Source organism: Mustela erminea, chromosome 5, assembly GCF_009829155.1.
Source record: "Mustela erminea isolate mMusErm1 chromosome 5, mMusErm1.Pri, whole genome shotgun sequence".
Taxonomy (NCBI): Eukaryota; Metazoa; Chordata; class Mammalia; order Carnivora; family Mustelidae; genus Mustela; species Mustela erminea.
Window position 1 is genome coordinate 4,848,494 of NC_045618.1, and position 18,873 is coordinate 4,867,366.

General features: G+C 47.1%; 1 protein-coding gene across 3 annotated transcripts in view; it reads left to right on the top strand.

The window, feature by feature from the left end:
- Positions 1 to 5,273: 5,273 nt before the first annotated feature.
- The window catches only part of CRTC3 (CREB regulated transcription coactivator 3), a 96,954-nt gene continuing 83,354 nt past the window's right edge, over positions 5,274 to 18,873 (top strand). For 2 of the 3 annotated variants that reach the window (XM_032345539.1, XM_032345540.1), the window contains exons 1-2: positions 5,274 to 5,589; positions 15,499 to 15,597. In XM_032345539.1, the coding sequence (XP_032201430.1) occupies positions 5,458 to 5,589; positions 15,499 to 15,597 (231 nt within the window). In that variant the 5' untranslated portion in view covers positions 5,274 to 5,457. The remainder of the gene's footprint in view (positions 5,590 to 15,498; positions 15,598 to 18,873) is intronic. The other variant, XM_032345538.1, reaches the window with a different exon arrangement.

Here is an 18,873-nt window from a genome sequence, read left to right on the forward strand (position 1 = left end):
ACGGCCACATCTAAATATAAGAAAGTCAAATGCCCAACTAAAAATCAGGATTTTATGGGACCCCTGGGTGGCTGAGTGGGTTAAGTGTCCGACTCTTGATCTCAGCTCAGGGCTTGATCTCAGGGTCACAAGTTCAAGCCATGTGTTGGGCTCCAGGCTGGGTGCGAAGCCTACTTAGAAAAATAAAAGAGCCACATGCAGGCACACAGAGCTTACAGTCAGTTTAAAACTAAGTGGTATTTGTTCTTTCTTACTTTTTTGTGATGTTGATGGTAATACGTATTTGTTTTTTAAAAATACAAATCATTTAGAAATGTGTAAAGCAGAAAATTAAAGTTTCTCAGTAGTCCCTACATCCCCAAAGGGAGCTATTGTTAACCATATCTTGATATGTTTATACAAATTTTTCTATTTAAGTATAAAAGATCCTGGTTTGATTCCTGTGACAAAGGCCAAAATAGCAGGGCTTTACACAAAATCGATGCTTATCTCTCAGTCATGTAATGATCTAGAAGCAGTCCAGAGCTAATATTGTGGTTACACAGTCCTGGGATCCTAGGTCCCTTTGCTACCATTCTTCTGCATTCTCAACACATAGTTTTTATCTGATGATCTAAGATAGCTGCTCCCGATCTAGTTACAACATCCATATTCCAGCCAGTGAGCAGGAGAGAAGAGAAAACAGGCCACTCCCCTTTTTCATGCAACTGCCTGAGAAAGTAGCCTATACTACTTCTGTTCACACCCTCTCAAGAGGAACATAATCACATGACCATACTTATTTGCAAAGGATACCCTATTGGGTGGAACATAATCACATGACCATACCTCTTTGCAAGGGAGAGTGGGAAATGTAGTCCGTAGCTGGCTTTAGTTGGGCAATGATGAACCCCGCTAAATCTCCAGATTACTTTTTTTTTTTTTTTTTTTTATTATTTTTTTAAGATTTTATTTATTTATTTATTTGACAGAGAGAAATCACAAGTAGATGGAGAGGCAGGCAGAGAGAGAGGGAAGCAGGCTCCCTGCTGAGCAGAGAGCCGGATGCGGGACTGATCCGAGGATCCTGGGATCATGACCTGAGCCGAAGGCAGCGGTTTAACCCACTAAGCCACCCAGGCGCCCTCCAGATTACTTTTAATAAAGGAAGGAGGAGAGAATGAGTATGGGGAGGCAGCTAACAATCTCTACTGCAGAATATTCAAATCTATTTAAATATCCAGACAGAATATTTAGCAGACAGCTAACAATCTCTACTGCAGAAACAAGTTTATTTCCAGAAAAAAGGAATCTATACATATTTATCATCTCTGTCTTAATTATGATTTTAGAGTCAAGGATCACCATAGATTTGGGGAAAGCCTCTAGATGAAGGTCAATATGAACCAAAAAAAAAAAAAAAAAAAAAATTGAACTCAGACAAAACAGAGGCAGACAATGTAAGGAGTAGAAGAAAAGGTAAAGATATAAATAATCTGTAATTAATAGTTCATTCATGCGATGAGTACAGGATGCTATTAAAAAAGAAATATTCAGGGGCACCTGGGTCGCTCAGTTGGTGAAGCCTCTGCCTTTGGCTCAGGTCATGATCTCAGGGTCCTGGGACTGAGACCCAGGTCAAGCTCCCTGCTCAGCAGGGAGTCTGCTTTTCCCTTCCCCTCTGTCCTCCCCTATGCTCAGTCTCACTCTCTCTCTCTTCTCTCAAATAAGTATAAAATCTTTAAAAAAATATTCAGAAACCAGGAAAAAGCTCTTAGAAGTTAAAAATATAACAGAAATAAAAGTTCAATAGCAGGGTCAGTGGATGAAGTTGAGAAAATGTATCAGGAAACAGCAACAACAAAAGAAAAAGAAATAGAAAATAGAAGAGAAAGTATATGAAAATTAGCAATTAGCAATTTAGAAGATTTGTTAACTGACTGGTAGATTTTCCAAAAAGAGAGAGCAAAGTAAATGAGAAGAAAATTATAAAAAAAATAAGATGATTTTGGGGTCCCTGGGTGGTTAAGCAGCTGATCTTAGATTTCAGCTCAGGTCATGACCTCAGGGTCCTGGGATTGAGCCCCTGGGAGGGGGGGATCCCTGCTCAATGGGGAGCATGCTTTTCCCTATCCCTCTGCCCCTCCCCCATTCATTCTCTCTCTCTCTCTCTCTCTCTCTCAAGTAAATAAATCTTTTTAAAAAATAAGACAATTTTTCAGAACTGAAGGACACGAGTTTCTAGTTTCTACATACACATCACTGCCCAGCACAATGGACAACAACAGAAGCCCCACACCAAGATATATCATCGTAAAACATCAGAACATGAAGCCTTCAGAGAACGGGGGTGACAAAACAAAAATAAACAATAAGGCCCTCAAAAACCGGGTCACCCACAAAAGAGACAGAATGTGAATGGCCTTCTCAACAGCAGTGTGAGAAGTGAGAAAACAGGGAAGCAATGTGTTCGCGGATCTAAGTGAACAGGATTTCCAATGAAGAAGACTATGCTTAGCCAAACTATCACTCAAATATGAGGGTAATACACACACACACACACACACACACACACACACACAGAGTTGCAAGGGTTTTATGTACTCTTCTTTGCTGAAGAAACTAGGGGGGAATGTTCTCCACTACAGTGAAGAAATATGTGAATCTCTAGCACAATGGGGCTGAAGGGGGCGGGGGGCTTGCAGGAAGCAGGTTAGAGGATGGACAGGGGGTGAAGGGACCCCTCAGGGTGATGGTGGGGGCCACAGTCGGCCCACATAGCAACCGGTCTGGGTAGGACAAGAAGTCAAAGTGCCCTGGAAGGGAAGGTCCCCCCAGACTGACCATTCACAGTGCAGTCACATCTTCTACTGTTCTGCTGGAGAGTGGGAGAAAAGGATTTGTAACAGGTTGAGAGAAATCTAAGCAAATAAAAATCAGAGGCAGTAATTAATTTCCCCTGCCTGCACAACTGTAGAAAAATGAAACTACGGTATGCTATGTAAGCACTTACCACTGACTTACCAAAAATTATTATGTAATGACACTGAAAGAATGGGAGCAGGGAAGATCATACTTTGGTTGAGGATACAAAATAGCCAGAGCGTCCTCCTTCACAGTAGAAAATGAATAGTCAATATCTAAAGCTGAAAGAAAAAAATCACAAAACAGCAGGACAAGCTTATTTATAGAGGGAAATGGGAATTACTTGTTTTTAAAATTATAGGCCTTGGGGTGCCTTGGGTGGCTCAGTTGTTAAGCGTCTGCCTTCTGCTCAGGTCACAATACAGGGTCCTGGGATCAAGCCCCAAGTCCAGCTCCCTGCTTGGCGGGGAGACTGCTTCTCCCTCTCCCATCCCCCCTTCTTGTGTTAAACAATTTGCATGTATTTATTTGATTAAAAAATTGAAAGTGATCAGGCTAACCATAATAAGAATAGAAATGGAATGACTATCTTCCAGATCAGATCCGGGAAATGTGGAAGTAAAAACCAGTCATTCAATGCAATAAAATGCAGGCATGGTAGATAAATGCTTTGGTGAGTCGTTGGATGAGTATGGTGGAGTTAGCTCATTACCCATTCCTGTGTCTTCCTGGGCCTTTCTGTATTTCAAAAGTTAGGATTCTGGATTCGGTTTTGGCTCTTCCAATCAACTTTTCTCTTACTTGATTTGTAAGGTGGAAGTGACGCAGAGTGTGGGTGTGTGCTGTTTTTGTGGGTGAGCAATGCCTTGGGGGTGTCTCATTTCTCTGTGGTGGGTTCCAATCAGGACACTAGCCATGCGGTTCACTAGCTAGCCATTCAGTTAAGTGGCTTCCAGATTGGGCTAGTACAAGCCAGTGGCTCTTTTGGTGGCTGATCCTGCAACAGGCTTCTCCATGTCACTCCTGAAGGTTCAACCTAGAACCTACTTCTCCAGCTCTCCAGAGAAGCCCTTTAGCCATTTTATACACTATAATGAATCCTTTGTACCTAATCTATCTAGAATGAATTCAGTTCTCTGACACTGAATCCAGATGATATAACAGGAATGCAGAAAACAAAACATAAAGAAAAAATATGTCAAATACCGCCAAATAAAAGAGAATTCAATTACAACGAGAATAAATCCAATTATAATTACTAGAACAAGCTAAACTCCAGCTAACAGAAATATATTCTTATATTAAAATTCCGAGAAAATGCAGCTGGATGCTAGGAGACACATGAAAAACAACAAAATACTACACAGTAGTTAAAAGCCACAAACACAAATGTATCTCAAAAACATAATAGGAAATGAGAAAAGTTGCAAAAGATTACTCAGCATGATGTCATTTTGAAAAACTGAAAATCGACAACTGGTGCTCTATACAGTTGGCAGATCCATACATCATATGTAATAACACTATAAAAACATGAGTAGGAATGATATGCACCAACTTGAGCCCAGTGACGAGGGAGGAAGGAGAACTAAGGGTGGGGCTTTAGTTAGGTCTAATTTTGTATTTCTTTAATAAGCACCAAGTAAACGAAGCGGCGTGTTCTCTGTTTAATCTCGAGTGGGGGGCGTGGGTGTCGTCAATGGACTTTTCTGGACGCGTCCGCGCGTCTCTGGTTTTGTCTAGTTGACGAAACACAGCCCCACTCTCAGCGCGGTCCAGGCGCCGTCGTGGGAGAGCAGCTCCGGGGCTGCAGAAGCAGGGGGACGGCGGGGAGACTGGCCCCTGGCCGGAGCCGGGCTCTGCGGAGGTCCCGGGGAGACTCGGCAAGAACCTGGACGAGGGGCCGGGGCTGAGGAGCCAAGAGCTCGCACCAGGGCGGGGATGGCGGCTCCCGGGTGCGCCCCTCCCCAGGTGGATTTTTGGGAAGCTCCGGGACGCGCGCCCGGACGGACGGTGAACTGAGCCCACCGAGGGCGGCGCGGGCCGGGGGCGGGCCTGGCGGGCGGGCGGCCGGACGCCCCGCAGCGCGGGAGCCGCGAGAGGGAAGGCTCGAGCTCGGGGCGCCCAGTCGTCTCTCCCGGGAGCAAAGCGGGTGCCCGGGGGGCTCGGGGAGGCACGAGGGGGCGGCCAGACGCCGGCTGGAAAGTCGTAACGCGAACCGCGCGGCCAGAATGCCCCCCGCGCCGGAGCCCGTCAGTCACACAGCGGCTCCCGCACGTCGGAGGCGGCGTGCTCTGCCGACGGGGCTCGCGGCGAGTCTCGACGCCCCGGGGGCCCCAGGCCGGGCTGGGAGCGCGGGGCCGGGCGGCGGGGCCGGGGCCGGGCAGCAGGCGGCGGGCGGGCCGCGCCGAGGGCGGGGCCGGCCGCGCGGGGGCGGACCTCGGCGCGCTCCCGGCCGCTCGCTGGCTGTGGGGCCGCGGCGGCTCCTCTGCCGGGTCGCGCCGGAGGACGGGCCTTCGGGCGGCGGCTCGGGCGGCCTGCGGACGGACGCGCGGGCCGACTCTCAGGCCCCGCGCCTGCCGTCTCCCCCTCCCGCCGGGCCGGGCCCGCGCCATGGCCGCCTCGCCGGGCTCGGGCAGCGCCAACCCGCGGAAGTTCAGTGAGAAGATCGCGCTGCACACGCAGCGGCAGGCCGAGGAGACGCGGGCCTTCGAGCAGCTTATGACCGACCTCACCCTGTCGCGGGTGAGCGCCCGGAGCCGGGGCCGGGACGCGGGCGGGCGGGGGCGGCCCCCGCCGCAGGCGAGAGCCGGCGGGGCCGAGGCGGCGGCGGCGGCGGGGCCGGGCCGGGGCCGCGCGGGGGAGCGGGGTCGGCGCGGCCTCGGCCTCTCGGCGCTTCCCCGCCCGCCGGCCCCCGGCGCAGCCCGCAGAGGCGGGAGGGTCGCGGGGCCCGGTGAGCGGGGAGAGGCGAGGGGCCGGGCCGGGCGCGCGGGGCGGCGGCGCGAGGGCGGCCTGAGGGGGAGGGCGAACGGAGCCCCGGGAGGAAACCACAAACAGCTCGGAGGCGGGCGGTGCGGCTTCTCGTGGCTCCGCACATCCTCCGCCAGCCGGCCCTTCTGGACGGCGGGGCGAGGGGGGCCGCGGGGCCCGGGGCGGGGGGGGGGGAGCCGGGTGCACCGTGAGCCCGGGGCCGGCGCAGGCCGAGGGCAGCTCGGGGGCACCGGGGAGGCGCTGCGAGCCGGGGGAGGCTTTCCTCTCCGCTTTACTGCGCTCAGCGCGGAGATTTAACGAGAACTGGCAAGGTGCACAGCGTCGCTGGTGACGGAGGAGGGTCCAAGAGCAGTGAGTAAGGCGCGAGCCGGGACAAACACCCGGAGGTTGGGAAACTGTTGAGTGAGGCAGTGGAGGATGGAGAGCCAAGAGGAGTGTCCGCGCAGGGCTGCAGGGAGGAGGGTCAGCGGGAGCGGGCCAGGCCTTGAGGCTCCCGAATGCTGACCTTGAAGGACCATCGCGAACCCGGGGGAGGATATGCAGATGCTGGGCAGGGGGCAGGCTTGAAGGGGAGCTGAGAGCCTAGTTGCAACGCGGCGGGTCCCCGCTCACTCAGCCGCAGACACTTTTTTTTTTTTTTTTTTTTTTTTTTTTTTTGGCCAAGTACGGGGTTTGGGAAAACTTCTTGAATCTGCTGCCTTTTAATTGGGGAGATTTTCATTAAAAAACAAAAACAAAAAAACCTCTTTTTTTCCCTTTCTATCTTCCTTCTTTCCTCCCTCTTTCTCTCCCTCCCTACCCGCCACCCCGCACCTTCCCTCCCCGGTCTCTCCACTCTTTTCCTATCTTTAGATCCATATTTAAAATTGGGAGGCCCGGTAGCAGTCATCCTGAATTCCCATATGACAGCTTTTCCCCGGAGCTGGGTGGTGGTTACCCCTCAGCTGGAACGTGGGTTCTCTAGTTGGCCACAGTTCACACATCCTGTCGTGAGCTCCCACGCCGAAGCTAGTTGTCATTGGCCATTTATCATATTTTTGATGTTTTCCTTTCATGAAATGAACAGGGAATGAAATATTTCTTATATATTTATATTTTTATGCTAAGTAAAAATAGCAAGAAGGCTGAGGATTTTTTTTTCTTTTTTTTAAGACTTTATTTATTTATTTGAGAGAGAAAGAGGGAGAGCACAGAGGGAGAAGCAGACTCCCCACTCAGCAGAGAGCAAACCCAGGGCTCGATCCCAGGACCCCAATATCATGACCTGAGCCAAAGGCACATGCTTAACCTACTGAGCCACCCAGGCGCCCAAAGCTGAGAATTTCAATAAAAGTTTATCCTCATGCCCTAAATAGCTTCACTCATTTATTTATCTGCCTGGTGTCCACAGGCATATATGTGTGTGACCTTGGTTAGATTCAGGGATGAACGTGATGAGCTCAGAGCACATTGAAAACAGTTGGGTTAATGCTGGAGGTGTGTTGTTACGTGTTGTTTAGATAAAGTGTGTGTACAAATACCGGCACTGTTTGTCTACACTCTTAGAGTTGATCCAGTCTCTCACCCAATTCGTAAACCCTCTTTAAAGCATCCCTGATAGATAAAGCCATGAGTAATGTGTGGACTCTTTTTTTTTTTTAAGATTTTTAAAAATTTATTTGACAGAGATCACAAGTAGGCAGAGAGGCAGGCAGAGAGAGAGAGAGAGAGGAAGGGAAGCAGGCTTCCTGCTGAGCAGAGAGCCTGAACCGGGGCTCGATCTCAGGACCCTGGGATCATGACCTGAGCCGAAGGCAGGTCATGGCACCTGGCACTGCTGTATGGACTCTTTGTAGGCAAAATTTTTTCACAGATCCTTCATGTTTATTTAAATGAGTTTGGTTATGTTACTTAAATATGCTCAAACATCCACTGTACATAAAGTCCTTTGGTTATAACTGTGGTACAACCATAACTAAAAGACACGCACAATATAAATTCACTCAACATTAAAAAAAGCAATAAATTCAAATTCACATCATTAATTTGATATGACATATGCTATTTTGCTGAACTCAGTTGAAACTCTCAGGGTGGGATGATGCAAAGACATATAATTTAGGTTTTCTTGAGTTTAGTAAGGCTGATCAGGTATGCCCCATGGGGTAAGTCAGTTCAGCCGTCACTTTCTGAGTTCTAATTACTACAAAATTAGGATGCCACTTTGCCCTTCACCCGGTACAGGACATCATTTATGTGTTAATTCCTTCTGTGTTCTTTCTCTGCTACCAGTTGCCGATAAAATAATACTACTTTGGTCCACTGTGTTTATATTTTTTTAATGTATTTTCAATTTTTTAAAAAGTAATCTCTACATCCACCTGGGTATTGAACTCGCAACCCTAAGATCAAGAGCCACATGCCTTACTGATGGAGCCAGCCAGGTGCTCCAGGGTCCAATGTATCTATAAAAACAAGGCAAATAAGAAAACTGCATTTGCTGAGTTGTATTTTCTTATTTAAAAATGTCAAGGATTATTTTCATAACGCAATTTGCAGAACTGAGCACTTCTCATAGATAACGCGTAGATTCCCCAGCATGTATCTGTAAACCTGCAAGCATCCAAAGATCCCAGATGGAGAAGAATCCAGCGAGATCATTTTATTCGTTCATTCATTCATTCATTCATTCACAATTAATTAATGAGAGCTCATTTTATTTATATTTATTTATTTATTTATTTATTAATGAGAGCCAGGGGAAGGGAGAGAGAGAATCCTAAGCGGTCTCTGTTTCCAGTGTGGAGTCAGTCTCACAACCCTGAGATGACCAGAGCTGAAATCAAGAGTTGGATGTTTAACCACTGAGCCACCCAGGTGCCACCAACTAGTTCATTATTGATCCATGGATGGCTGATACACTGATTTTCCATTATCAGACATCGATAATCAGACTTTCTTTCTGAGCCTGTGCTGGGCTCCAAGGCATTCTCTACATAATCAGAGTCAGTCCTTCAGAGTTCTGGTTAAATCCTATTTGCCTCGTAGGTGGGAGAGACTAGGTTATGGGGAATTTTTCACTCTAGCTTTAGGGGGTCAGCCTTAATAAGAAGCAGTGGGAATATTTCGAGAAGACAATGCTAGTGGGGTTACTTAAGTGGTGGTACCTGGGATGGTAGGAAGGGTTAAAAAGTGGAAAGAGGCTGTTCCTTTGTTCATTCATTCATTCGTCAGTACTGGAGTGCCCACTGTGGTTAGTGGGGCCTATGTGTGGCGGGGAGGTGAAGACATGGTGTTTCAAAGGTCTTCTTAATTTGTTCATCAAATACTTACTGAGTCCAGGTTAGGACAGACGTTGGGGATTATAATAGTGAGCAAGCAAAACTCAGTCTCCTCATAGATTTTAGGATTTAATGGAGAAGATATTCCTTTGACAAGTAAGGACAGATTTTAATGAATATTACAAAAGGGGAAGCGGCTGCCGCTCTGGAAATGAATGGTAGGGGGCAGTCCTGCCATTCATACCATGGCGAGGGATGCCATTTGAGGGTATGAGGTTCAGCAAGGGGATGAAGAGGGTGGTTTGAGTTGAGGCATTCACAAGCATCAGATTGTAGAGACAGGATTTGGGACTTGATCTTAAGGACAATGAAGGGGTTGAAGTAAGGGAGATTTGCATCTTAAAAGGATGCCTGTAGGTCCAGAGTGGTGGATAGAACGGAGGGGGAGGTGGCAGAGAAACCTGAGGGAGGTTGAGGTAGGAGTCCGGAGATGGTGGTGATGGCCTCGACACTGGGGTGGTCGCAAGAGGGAGGCAGACAGGTGAGCAGAGCAATACTCAGAGCTAGAAAAGACCAAACTGGGTGAATGCATGATCCCCAACTTTCAGACTTGAGCCATTTCAAGGTGTCCTGCATTAAGAGGGGGAGCACTGGTGGGAGCAGATGCCCCCCAGTGTCAGGAGATGCTGAGGGTGAGGTGCCTGTGAGGCGTTTTGGTGGAGATGGTCTGGCAGGCAATTGTCTGTATGGCCCTGAAGACATACAAGGGTCTCCAATTACAGAGGGAAGTCTAGGCTAGTGATATAAATGTGGGAACCTTGGGTGTGTGGTTGTGGCAGTAGATTCAGCTGCCTAAGAAGAATTTCTAGAACATATCTTACAAATTGGTGACCTAAATTCTAATTTGGTCCTTATGGGGGGGGGGAGGGTATGCCTGAATGTGTTTGTTTGTTTGTTTTTAATTAGGACCAACAGTGAATATTGGCATTTTATTTATTTATTTATTTATTAGATTTTTATTTATTTATTTGAGAGAGAGACCGTGAGAGAGAGTATGAGAGGGGAGAAGGTCAGAGGGAGAAGCAGACTCCCTGTAGAGCCGGGAGCCCATTGTGGGACTTGATCCCAGGCCTCCGGGATCATGGCCTGAGCCGAAGGCAGTTGCTTAACCAGCTGAGCTACCCCGGCACCCAAATACTGGGATTTTATATTAAAGTTTGGATTCTGGCTTCTTTTGAAAAATGAAATCATCTAACAACACTCACTCCATTTCTGCATGGTAGCAGTTGCCTGGAGCTCCCATAGTGGCCCCCTGCCCTGGAAAGTGCATGTACGTGTTCGGTTTGCCTCAGTCCCCACCGCTCCCTATGGTGTTCCTCACAGTGGTTCCAAGGGCTTCCCTTACTTCTCTTCTGCACTTGGCACCTGTAGACATTTGAGTTTGTGAGCCCTGCTTCAGAGTGAAATGTGGAGAGGGCCAAGAGAAGCCCAGGGAGCTCCACCATGGAAAGGGGAGGCAGAGGAAGGGAGCCAACAAGAAAGACCAAAGAGCAACCAGAGAGGGAAAGGAGAGCATGTCCAGCAGCTAAGCCCAATGCTGCAGACTCGTCTGACAGGTTAAGGACGTGTCCTTCAGTCTAGTAAAGTGGAGGCCGTTGGTATCTGAGTGAGAGCCCCTGTGATCCCAGTGACCTGGTGGGGATGGAGGTTGCGAGGCAGCCAGGACCAAATGGAAGGAGAGAGAGACAGGATCGGGAGCTTGTTCTAGAAGTTCAACTTTGAAGAACAACTTGTAGTTTTGAGAAACCATGGCGTATACACAGCACGTCAGTCTGGAGCATTCAATGAGCTTGTTTGGGGAGAATCATTTTTATATTAAAACAAACAAATATTAGATGTGTTCTGTAGCAGGAAGACCTCTAAGAGAGGAGAAAAGAGGGGTGCCTTAGTCGGTGAAGCGTCTGCCTTCGGCTCAGGTCATGATCCCAGGCTGCTGGGATGGAGCCCCACATCAAGCTCCCTGCTCAGTGGGGTGTCTGCTTCTCCCCTTGCCCCTCCCCCCTGCTTCTGCACACATGCGCTCTCTGTGACAAATGAATAAATAAAATCTTTTTAAAAAAAGAAAGGAGAAGAGACTAGACATCCTGGATTTGGGCTAACTATTGAGCACCGTCTCTTTGCCAGATGCTGTCCTTGCTCCTTTACATCCATTATCTCCTGTGGTTTTCATGGTGCCCCTAGGGAATGTGTATCTAGATTACTCGTCAGTTTGCAGATGAGTAAACTGAGGCTGGAGAGGTACGGTTGCATAGCTGATTAGTGGCAGAGCTAGGGTTTGAGTATGGCTGTGCCCCTGCATGTCTGTGTCCTTGACTGCTTTTATTCCCCTCCCCCCCAGGAGATCTACTTATTCCAGCAGCATCTGTCGAAGACACTTTCCCCATTGCATTGCTGTGATACTTGTGTCAAAAATCAATTGGGCCAGATGTTGTGTGGGTCTATTTTTGGACTCTCTCTTCTTTCCTCTTGATCCCCACGTCTCTGTGACAGTTGCTCCTGCTTGAATTACTGTAGCTTTAGAGTAAGTCTGGAAGAAAGATAACAGCCTTCCAACTTTGCTGTTTTTAAAAATTGCTTTGACTACTGTAGGTCAGTTTTAGGATGATCTTGTCGGTTTCTATAAAAAGGCCTGCTGGGATTTTTGTTTGGGATTGGCCGCTGTGAGACTTTTTATCTTATTTTTAAAATTATCTTTTAAAGGTTTTTTATTTTTATTTTTTTGACAGAGAGAGAGAGGGAGCACAAGCAGGGGGAGCACAAGCAGGGAGCCCGATGCAGGGCTCAATCCCAGGACCCTGGGATCATGACCTGAGCGGAAGGCAGAGGCCCAACCATCTGAGCTGCCCAGGCGCCCTTGTGAGACTTTTTAAAAAGGGAGTTAGCGAGGCTTGGATTTCATTTCATACAGACATTAAAGGACATTCCACTAAAGTGTGTGGCTACAGGCTAGAGATTGCTAACTTAAGTTCTAGCATGAGGCACGTAGGGAAGAGGAGTGGAGGAGCCAGGAATGAGTAGATGGTAGCCAGTCTCAGGCCGCGGAGGAATAATAGGGTGCAGTGAGGCCTTGGGCAAATGGTAGCGCAGGCTGTGTGCGGGGGCGGGGGAGGGGCAGCTGCTTCTCCGCTCCACGCACTGTTGCCACGCAACGCAAGTCCTGCTTGATCTTGCAGTCAAGAGATGTTGGAAATCAGGTGTTTATACAGTCTTCCAATCCAGAATGGCAGTTTAAAGCACCGAGTGGGTTAGTATCATATTTATGGGTCAAACAGAACTCTCTAAATGTGGCCCCTGGCGTGCCAACGGGTCATCTCCCCTTAGGCTACTCATTCTTCGGCGCCCGTTTTGATCATCAGGAAGCAGGATGGTGTTGAAGACAAGTCTCTAAGGTTCTTTTCAATTCATCGATTCTAGATTTCAAAAGAGGAGGATATCACAGTTACTCAGGGGTTTAGGAGGTAGCGGCGGGCATCAACAGTGATGATGATACTTCGAGAAGTTGTCCACAGCTTTCCGTTTTACACCCCACTGTCATGTCTTTCTCTCTTTTAATCCTTACGTTGTCTTTGTGGAGTAGACGGCAGAGTAATTTCCCCAGCTCCATGGGAGCTTCAAGGCACACAGGTCTTCCGGCTCCAAGTGCAGGACTTTTCTCCCCAAAGCACAGCAGTCTCTGAAGACTGACGACTCTAGAATAGGCACCTGTGGAGGGAGAGCAGGTATGGGAGACGGTGGGAGGGCCTTAGGCTCAGTTGAAGGCAGGTGTCCAGCTAGATTTAGAACTTGGTTGAACTTGGTTGAAGTGTCAAGGCTTTTGGGTAAAAGTTGAAACCTTTGTGAGAACTCTGTAAAGGCAGGAACCTTGGCATGTGTTCATCTTAGTAAGACCACGCCTGGCATGGTACCTAACAGACACGGTTAAATGTTTTTGTTTTTGTTTTTGTTTTTAAGAATTATTTATTTGTTTGTTTGTTTGACAGAGAGAGAGAGAGCGAGCACAAGTAGGCAGAGTGGGAAGCAGAGGGAGAGGGAGAAGCAGGCTCTCCACTGAGCAGAGAGCCCGATGCGGGGCTTGATCCCAGGAACCTGGGATCATGACCTGAGCTGAAGGCAGCCGCTCAACTGATTGAGCCAGCCCGGCACCCCACAGTTAAATGTTTTATATAAGTGAATAAATGGATGGATTGATGGAAGAAGGAATCAAAGGCTTGAGATCAAGGGGGCCAAGAATCTTGTCTAGAGAATTTCAAGGACGGAGAGTCAAATGCTTCTGGTAAGTGCTTTAAGAGTGTTAACATCAGAAGCTCAGACTTCATTGTTGTAATTCAGCTGATAAATGGAAAAGGCTCACTCTGTCCTTCTCATATTTGACTCTTGGATCTGGGCTCTGATGAACAGTGTATAGCTGCCTCCCAGGACAGTGTGTTTGGGAAATCAAATACTGTGTGTACAAGGAAGTTAAGGCCACCAAGGGGTTTTGTATGCCTTTAAAACCTCCAGCCAGATATAGGCTCTTATCTTTGGAGATGCATACTGAAATATGGAATGATACATCGTCTGGATTATATTCGGTGGGGTGCCGTGGGCCGTCAGGTGGTAAAGATGAATCAGGACTGGACATGAGATCATTGTGGAAGCTGGAAGCTGTTAGATGGGGTTTCATTGTATTCATCTCTATTTTGAATATATTTGAATTTTTCATAGTAAGTATAAAAATAACAAAATCAGCATAGGCCCAGCAATGCTTTTGGTCAACCAAACTTCATTTTTCTCTGAGCTTGTAAATAGTATGATCATTGAAAGAAATGGGGGGTGGGCAGCTGGGTGGCTCAGTTGCTTAAGCCTCTGCCTTCGGTCCTGGGGTCGAGCTCCATGCCGGGCTCCCTGCTCAGCGGGGAGTCTGCCTCTCCCTCTGCCCCTGTTCTCCTCCCTGCTCGTGCTCTCTCTCTCAAATAAATAAATAAATCTTAAAACAGAGAGAAATGGAACAAAGAAAAGGACCGTGGCAGATATAAGATGATGTGTGTGTGTGTGTGTGTTTAAGAGAGGAAGGGTTGGGGAGGGGGATGGGAGGGTAGAGGGAAAGTGAGAGAGAGAATCTTAAGCAGGCTTCGTGCCCAGTGCGGAGACGATCTCACAACCCTGAGATTATGACCTGAGCCAAAATCAGGAGTGAAATACTTAACCAGCTGAGGCCTCCAGGGCCCGAAGAATGTGGGTTTTGTGGTAGCCATAGCTTGGTCTCCTCCAGCTGTGTGACCTTGGGCAAATGTTGAGTTTCCTTAAGTCTGGGTCTCTAGGTATGTAAAGGCAGGATGATATGGTCTCCCTTGGTGGTGGTGGTGAGGGTTAGGGATGAAACGGGCAGAGCCTCTGAGAACAGCATCTGGCTCATCTCAGGGGCTTCTATTGGTAGCTTTTATTGTTATTAGACAAAGAGTCTAATGATGAAAGCCTTCAGGGTTCCCATCGCCTCTTCCTTCCCCACGTGAATATAAGTGCCAAGAGTTATGTAACCACAGAGAACTCTCAAAGACCAAATAGGATCACTTGGGGGATTACAAGAACTGTAACCAGTTTATTGCCTTTTGAAAAATGAAGCAAGGAAGAACTTGCAGAAGAAAGGCACCTGAAAGCAGTGGGATGCCATCTGATACCTGTTGAGTTAGCCTGCTCCTTTCCCCAGTTAAGGATGATATTTGGTGTTAGTGAGAGTTCTCTCCTGAAACCGTTTTCTCATATATACTTAGTATACCTGCTGGGATTGCATATTGAGAGCCATCGAAAGGCCTGGATGCAGAGACTCCGTAATCACTCTTTGGAATGTGTTCTTAGGAAATAGTTCGGAAGACGAAATGTTATATAGCCATTAAAGATGATTAATACCATAGGAAAGAGTTAAGATGTAAGCCTGCGAGATCACACCCAAGTTGTGATTACTGCCCTGCAGGTGTTACACACACGTGTGAGCAGAGACTGGACAGGCACCACAGAAGGGAGCACGGTTCCTATGTTAGTGTCACAGAGAATGGCTTAGTTTTCCTTTAAGAGACTCTTTTACTGCTGTTAGAGGTTGTGCCCACCTATACACGCACACTCAGAGACCTTGCAAAGACCTCACTATCACCGCGCCTGGGACATTTGGGACATGGGTAAATTATTTCCAAAAATAGACTAGTCACAAATCAGAAGGCACCGGAAACCTGCAGGTTTTAGGTAGAAGAGAAACTGAAACCAAGACTTTCACTCTTGAACCGTTTCACTACCAAGTACCCATACTTCAGTGCCTCCCTCAGATCTTTGCTGTCATCTCTCAACCGTCTGGAAATCTCTTTGTTTCTAGGTCCAGTTTCAGAAGCTTCAGCAGCTACGTCTCACGCAGTACCATGGCGGGTCCTTACCGAACGTGAGCCAGCTTCGGGGCAGTGCCACGGAGTTCCAGGTACCTCCAGAATTCTCTCTCCAGGCCCAGTTGAGTGTGGAAGGATAGGCAGCCGTTGTCCTCAGAAAGATGGCATCCTGAAGGGTAAACTGGGCCCAAGAACCATTCGGAGTTCTGCTGGGAAGCCCATCATTCCGTCTCCTAGTTTCTATATCTTGACCTAGTATACCTCACGGGCCGGCTAGGGCGGCCCTGTCCAGGAGAAATGTACCGTGAGTCACGTACGTAATCAGACCTCTCTAGTAGCCACAGTAAGGATGAAGAAACAGGTGCAGTTGATTTTAATATTATTCAAATAATTTAAGTTATTATTTATCCCTGTAGATCCAGAATATTATCAGTTCGTTGTATAATCAGTATAACAAACACAAATGCGGTATTTCATGTTCTTTTTGAAACTTGTACTAAGCCTGAAATCTGGTGCACATTGTACACTTAGAGCTCGTCACAGTTGAGACTAGCTGTATTTCAGTACCTTCATGTGTTGGTCTCTTCCATATTGGACAGTGCAGATCTAAGGCTCGGATACGTGGCCTCTTACATTTAGGTTAGTACCTTAATCGTTTGTATCATTGAAGAACTTTGTTCAAAATAACATGGAATCGATATTTCAGGCAATGGTATAGGATATTGTTCCTAAGATCCAAATTAGACACCCCAGTCTCTGAAAAATAAGGTGTCTCTCATAGTTCTAATTAAGCAATTGAAGATTTGGGGTTGAGGTTGGGAACTTCAAAACAAGGTGTAGGTTGGTTTATTTGGATGTCCATATGGGTGTCCATCCATGGACATTTGGATGTCCATGTTAAAAGCACTGTCTTCTTTCTTTGCTGTAAAAGCTGGGTTCACTTGTTTGATGATGGTCCCATAAAGCAAAAGTATTATTTAAAATAGAGACTTCCATTTGAGAGAGCTAACAGGGGCTCTTAAATATAATGGTTATTAGAAAAGGCAAAATGTGAACATTCTTATACCTGTTACATTGGATCTTGTCTTTCCTACCTTGATGTTGGAATCTCACTGTGCTGCTGCCAGTATCAGAGCCCTTCCTCGGTAGACCAGATGATCTTCTGCATTGGCCTGTTGGCTCACTCAGTATCCACATAAAGCAGGTCTCTGCTTTATGCTGGATTTCATGCTCCTGAAAACAGAACATTGCCAGCGTGTGCTGTGTTTGAGATCCTGACTTTGTGGTTCTTGGTAGTCAACTTCAGAGGACTGTAGGTAGAACTTGCTATACTTATACTGCCCCTGTCCTGTTGCAGTGGGGAGTGGAGGTGGAATGAACTAATAGCCCTTGACTTCCCAGTATTCTTTCTTTGAATACTTTGGTTTTTTTTTTACCTCCTTTTTTTTTTTTTTTTAAGATGTTATTTATTTATTTGAGAAAGAGAGCATGAGCACCAACAGGAGGAGAGAGAGAAGCAGACTCCTTGCTGAGCAGGGAGCCTGATGCGGGCCTTGATCCCAGGACCCTGAGATCACGACCGGAGCTGAAGGCAGATACTTAACCAACTGAGCCACTCAGGCGCCCCTGAATACTTTTTTTTCTTGCTTTGAAACAATCACAAACTTACAGAAAAGTTGAAAGTTCAGTACAAATAACTTTTTTTCCCCCTTGAGAAAATAAGTTGCTAACGTGGTGCTCTTTCACCTCCAAATATTTCACTGTGTATTTTCCTACAAGCAACGACGTTGTCCCTCATAACCCAAACAGAGCCATCAAAATCAGGAAGTTAACAGTGGAATGTTATTACCATCTGAGCCACGGGCGTTCGTGTGTGGCTTCACCGTGCGCCCACTGCCGTCTTCTGCAGCAAAAGGATCCACTTCAGAATCACCTGTGTTTACTGTCCATAGTCTCCTTCAGTCTGAAGGTTTTTCAGTCTTTTGACATTAAAGAAATTATTTCTGATTTTTATGACCTTAGCCACTTATTTTATTTTTTCAGTGTTCCAAGATTCATTGTTTATGCCCCATACCCAGTGCTCCACGCAGTCCGTGCCCTCCTTAATACCCACCACCAGGCTCACCCATCCCCCCATCCCACTCCCCTCCAAAACCCTCAGTTTGTTTCTCAGAGTCCACAGTCTCTCATGGTTTGTCTCCACCTCCGATTTCCCCCAACTCACTACTCCTCTCCTCCTAATGTCCTCCATGCTATTCCTTATGTTCCACAAGTTAGAGAAACCGTATGATAATTGACTTCCTCTGCCTGACTTATTTCACTCAACATAATCTCCTCCAGTCCTGTCCATGTTGATGCAAAAGTTGGGTGTTCATCCTTTCTGGTGGTTGCATAATATTCCATTGTATGTATGGACCACATCTTCTTTATCCATTCATCTGTTGAAGGGCATCTCAGCTCTTTCCACAGTTTGGCGACTAGGACCATTGCTGCTATGAACATTGGGGTACAGAAGGCCCTTCTGTTCACTACATCTGCCACTTTGGAAGATTACCAGTTGGGTATTTTGTAGAATATTCCTCAGTTGGGGTTTGTCTGATGCTTCTTCATGATTTGATTCAGATTTGTGTCTTTGGCAGGAAGGGCACAGAGTGATGCTGTTGTGTCCCCGTAAGTGGATGACTTTCTTTTGTCCTGTTACCAGTGGTGCTCACTTTTATCGGTTACTGGTGTGTGTCAGGCCTCTTCATGTTGAAGTCACTTGTACCCTTTGTAGTTAACAGCTGTTCTGTGAAGAGATACTCCATCCTGACCCTCATCAGAGTTTCATGCATCCTTTTATTTATTTCTGTCTATCTGGTTTTGTGGCTTCTGATTTTATTCAATGGGTTATAATCTGGAACTAGTATTATGATTTTTGGTTCTCACATTATCTTTGCTTTTTTTTTTTAAGTAAACTTTTTTGAGGTATAATTTACCAACAAGATAACTGACATTTTTGTTTAAAGATTTACTTATGTATTTATTGTTGGGGGGCAGAGGAAGAGAGAGAGAGCACGCACATCGTATACATGAGCAGGGGGAGGGGCAGAGGGGCAGAGAATCTCCAGCAGAGACTCCCTACTGAGCGTGGAGCCTGATGAGGGTCTCGACCCCAGGACCTGAGCCAAAATCAAGAGTCGGATGTGCCCCTCAAATGACCGTTCTTAGGGGTACACTTCTATGTTGTATAATCACTGCCATAGTCAAGATACAGAACAGTTCCATCATCCCCGTCCTGAAGTTCCTGTATGTCCCTTTGTAATCTTCCTCCACCCCCCACCTCCAGACTCTGGAAACCACTGATCTGCAGCTTGGCCTACTCCAGC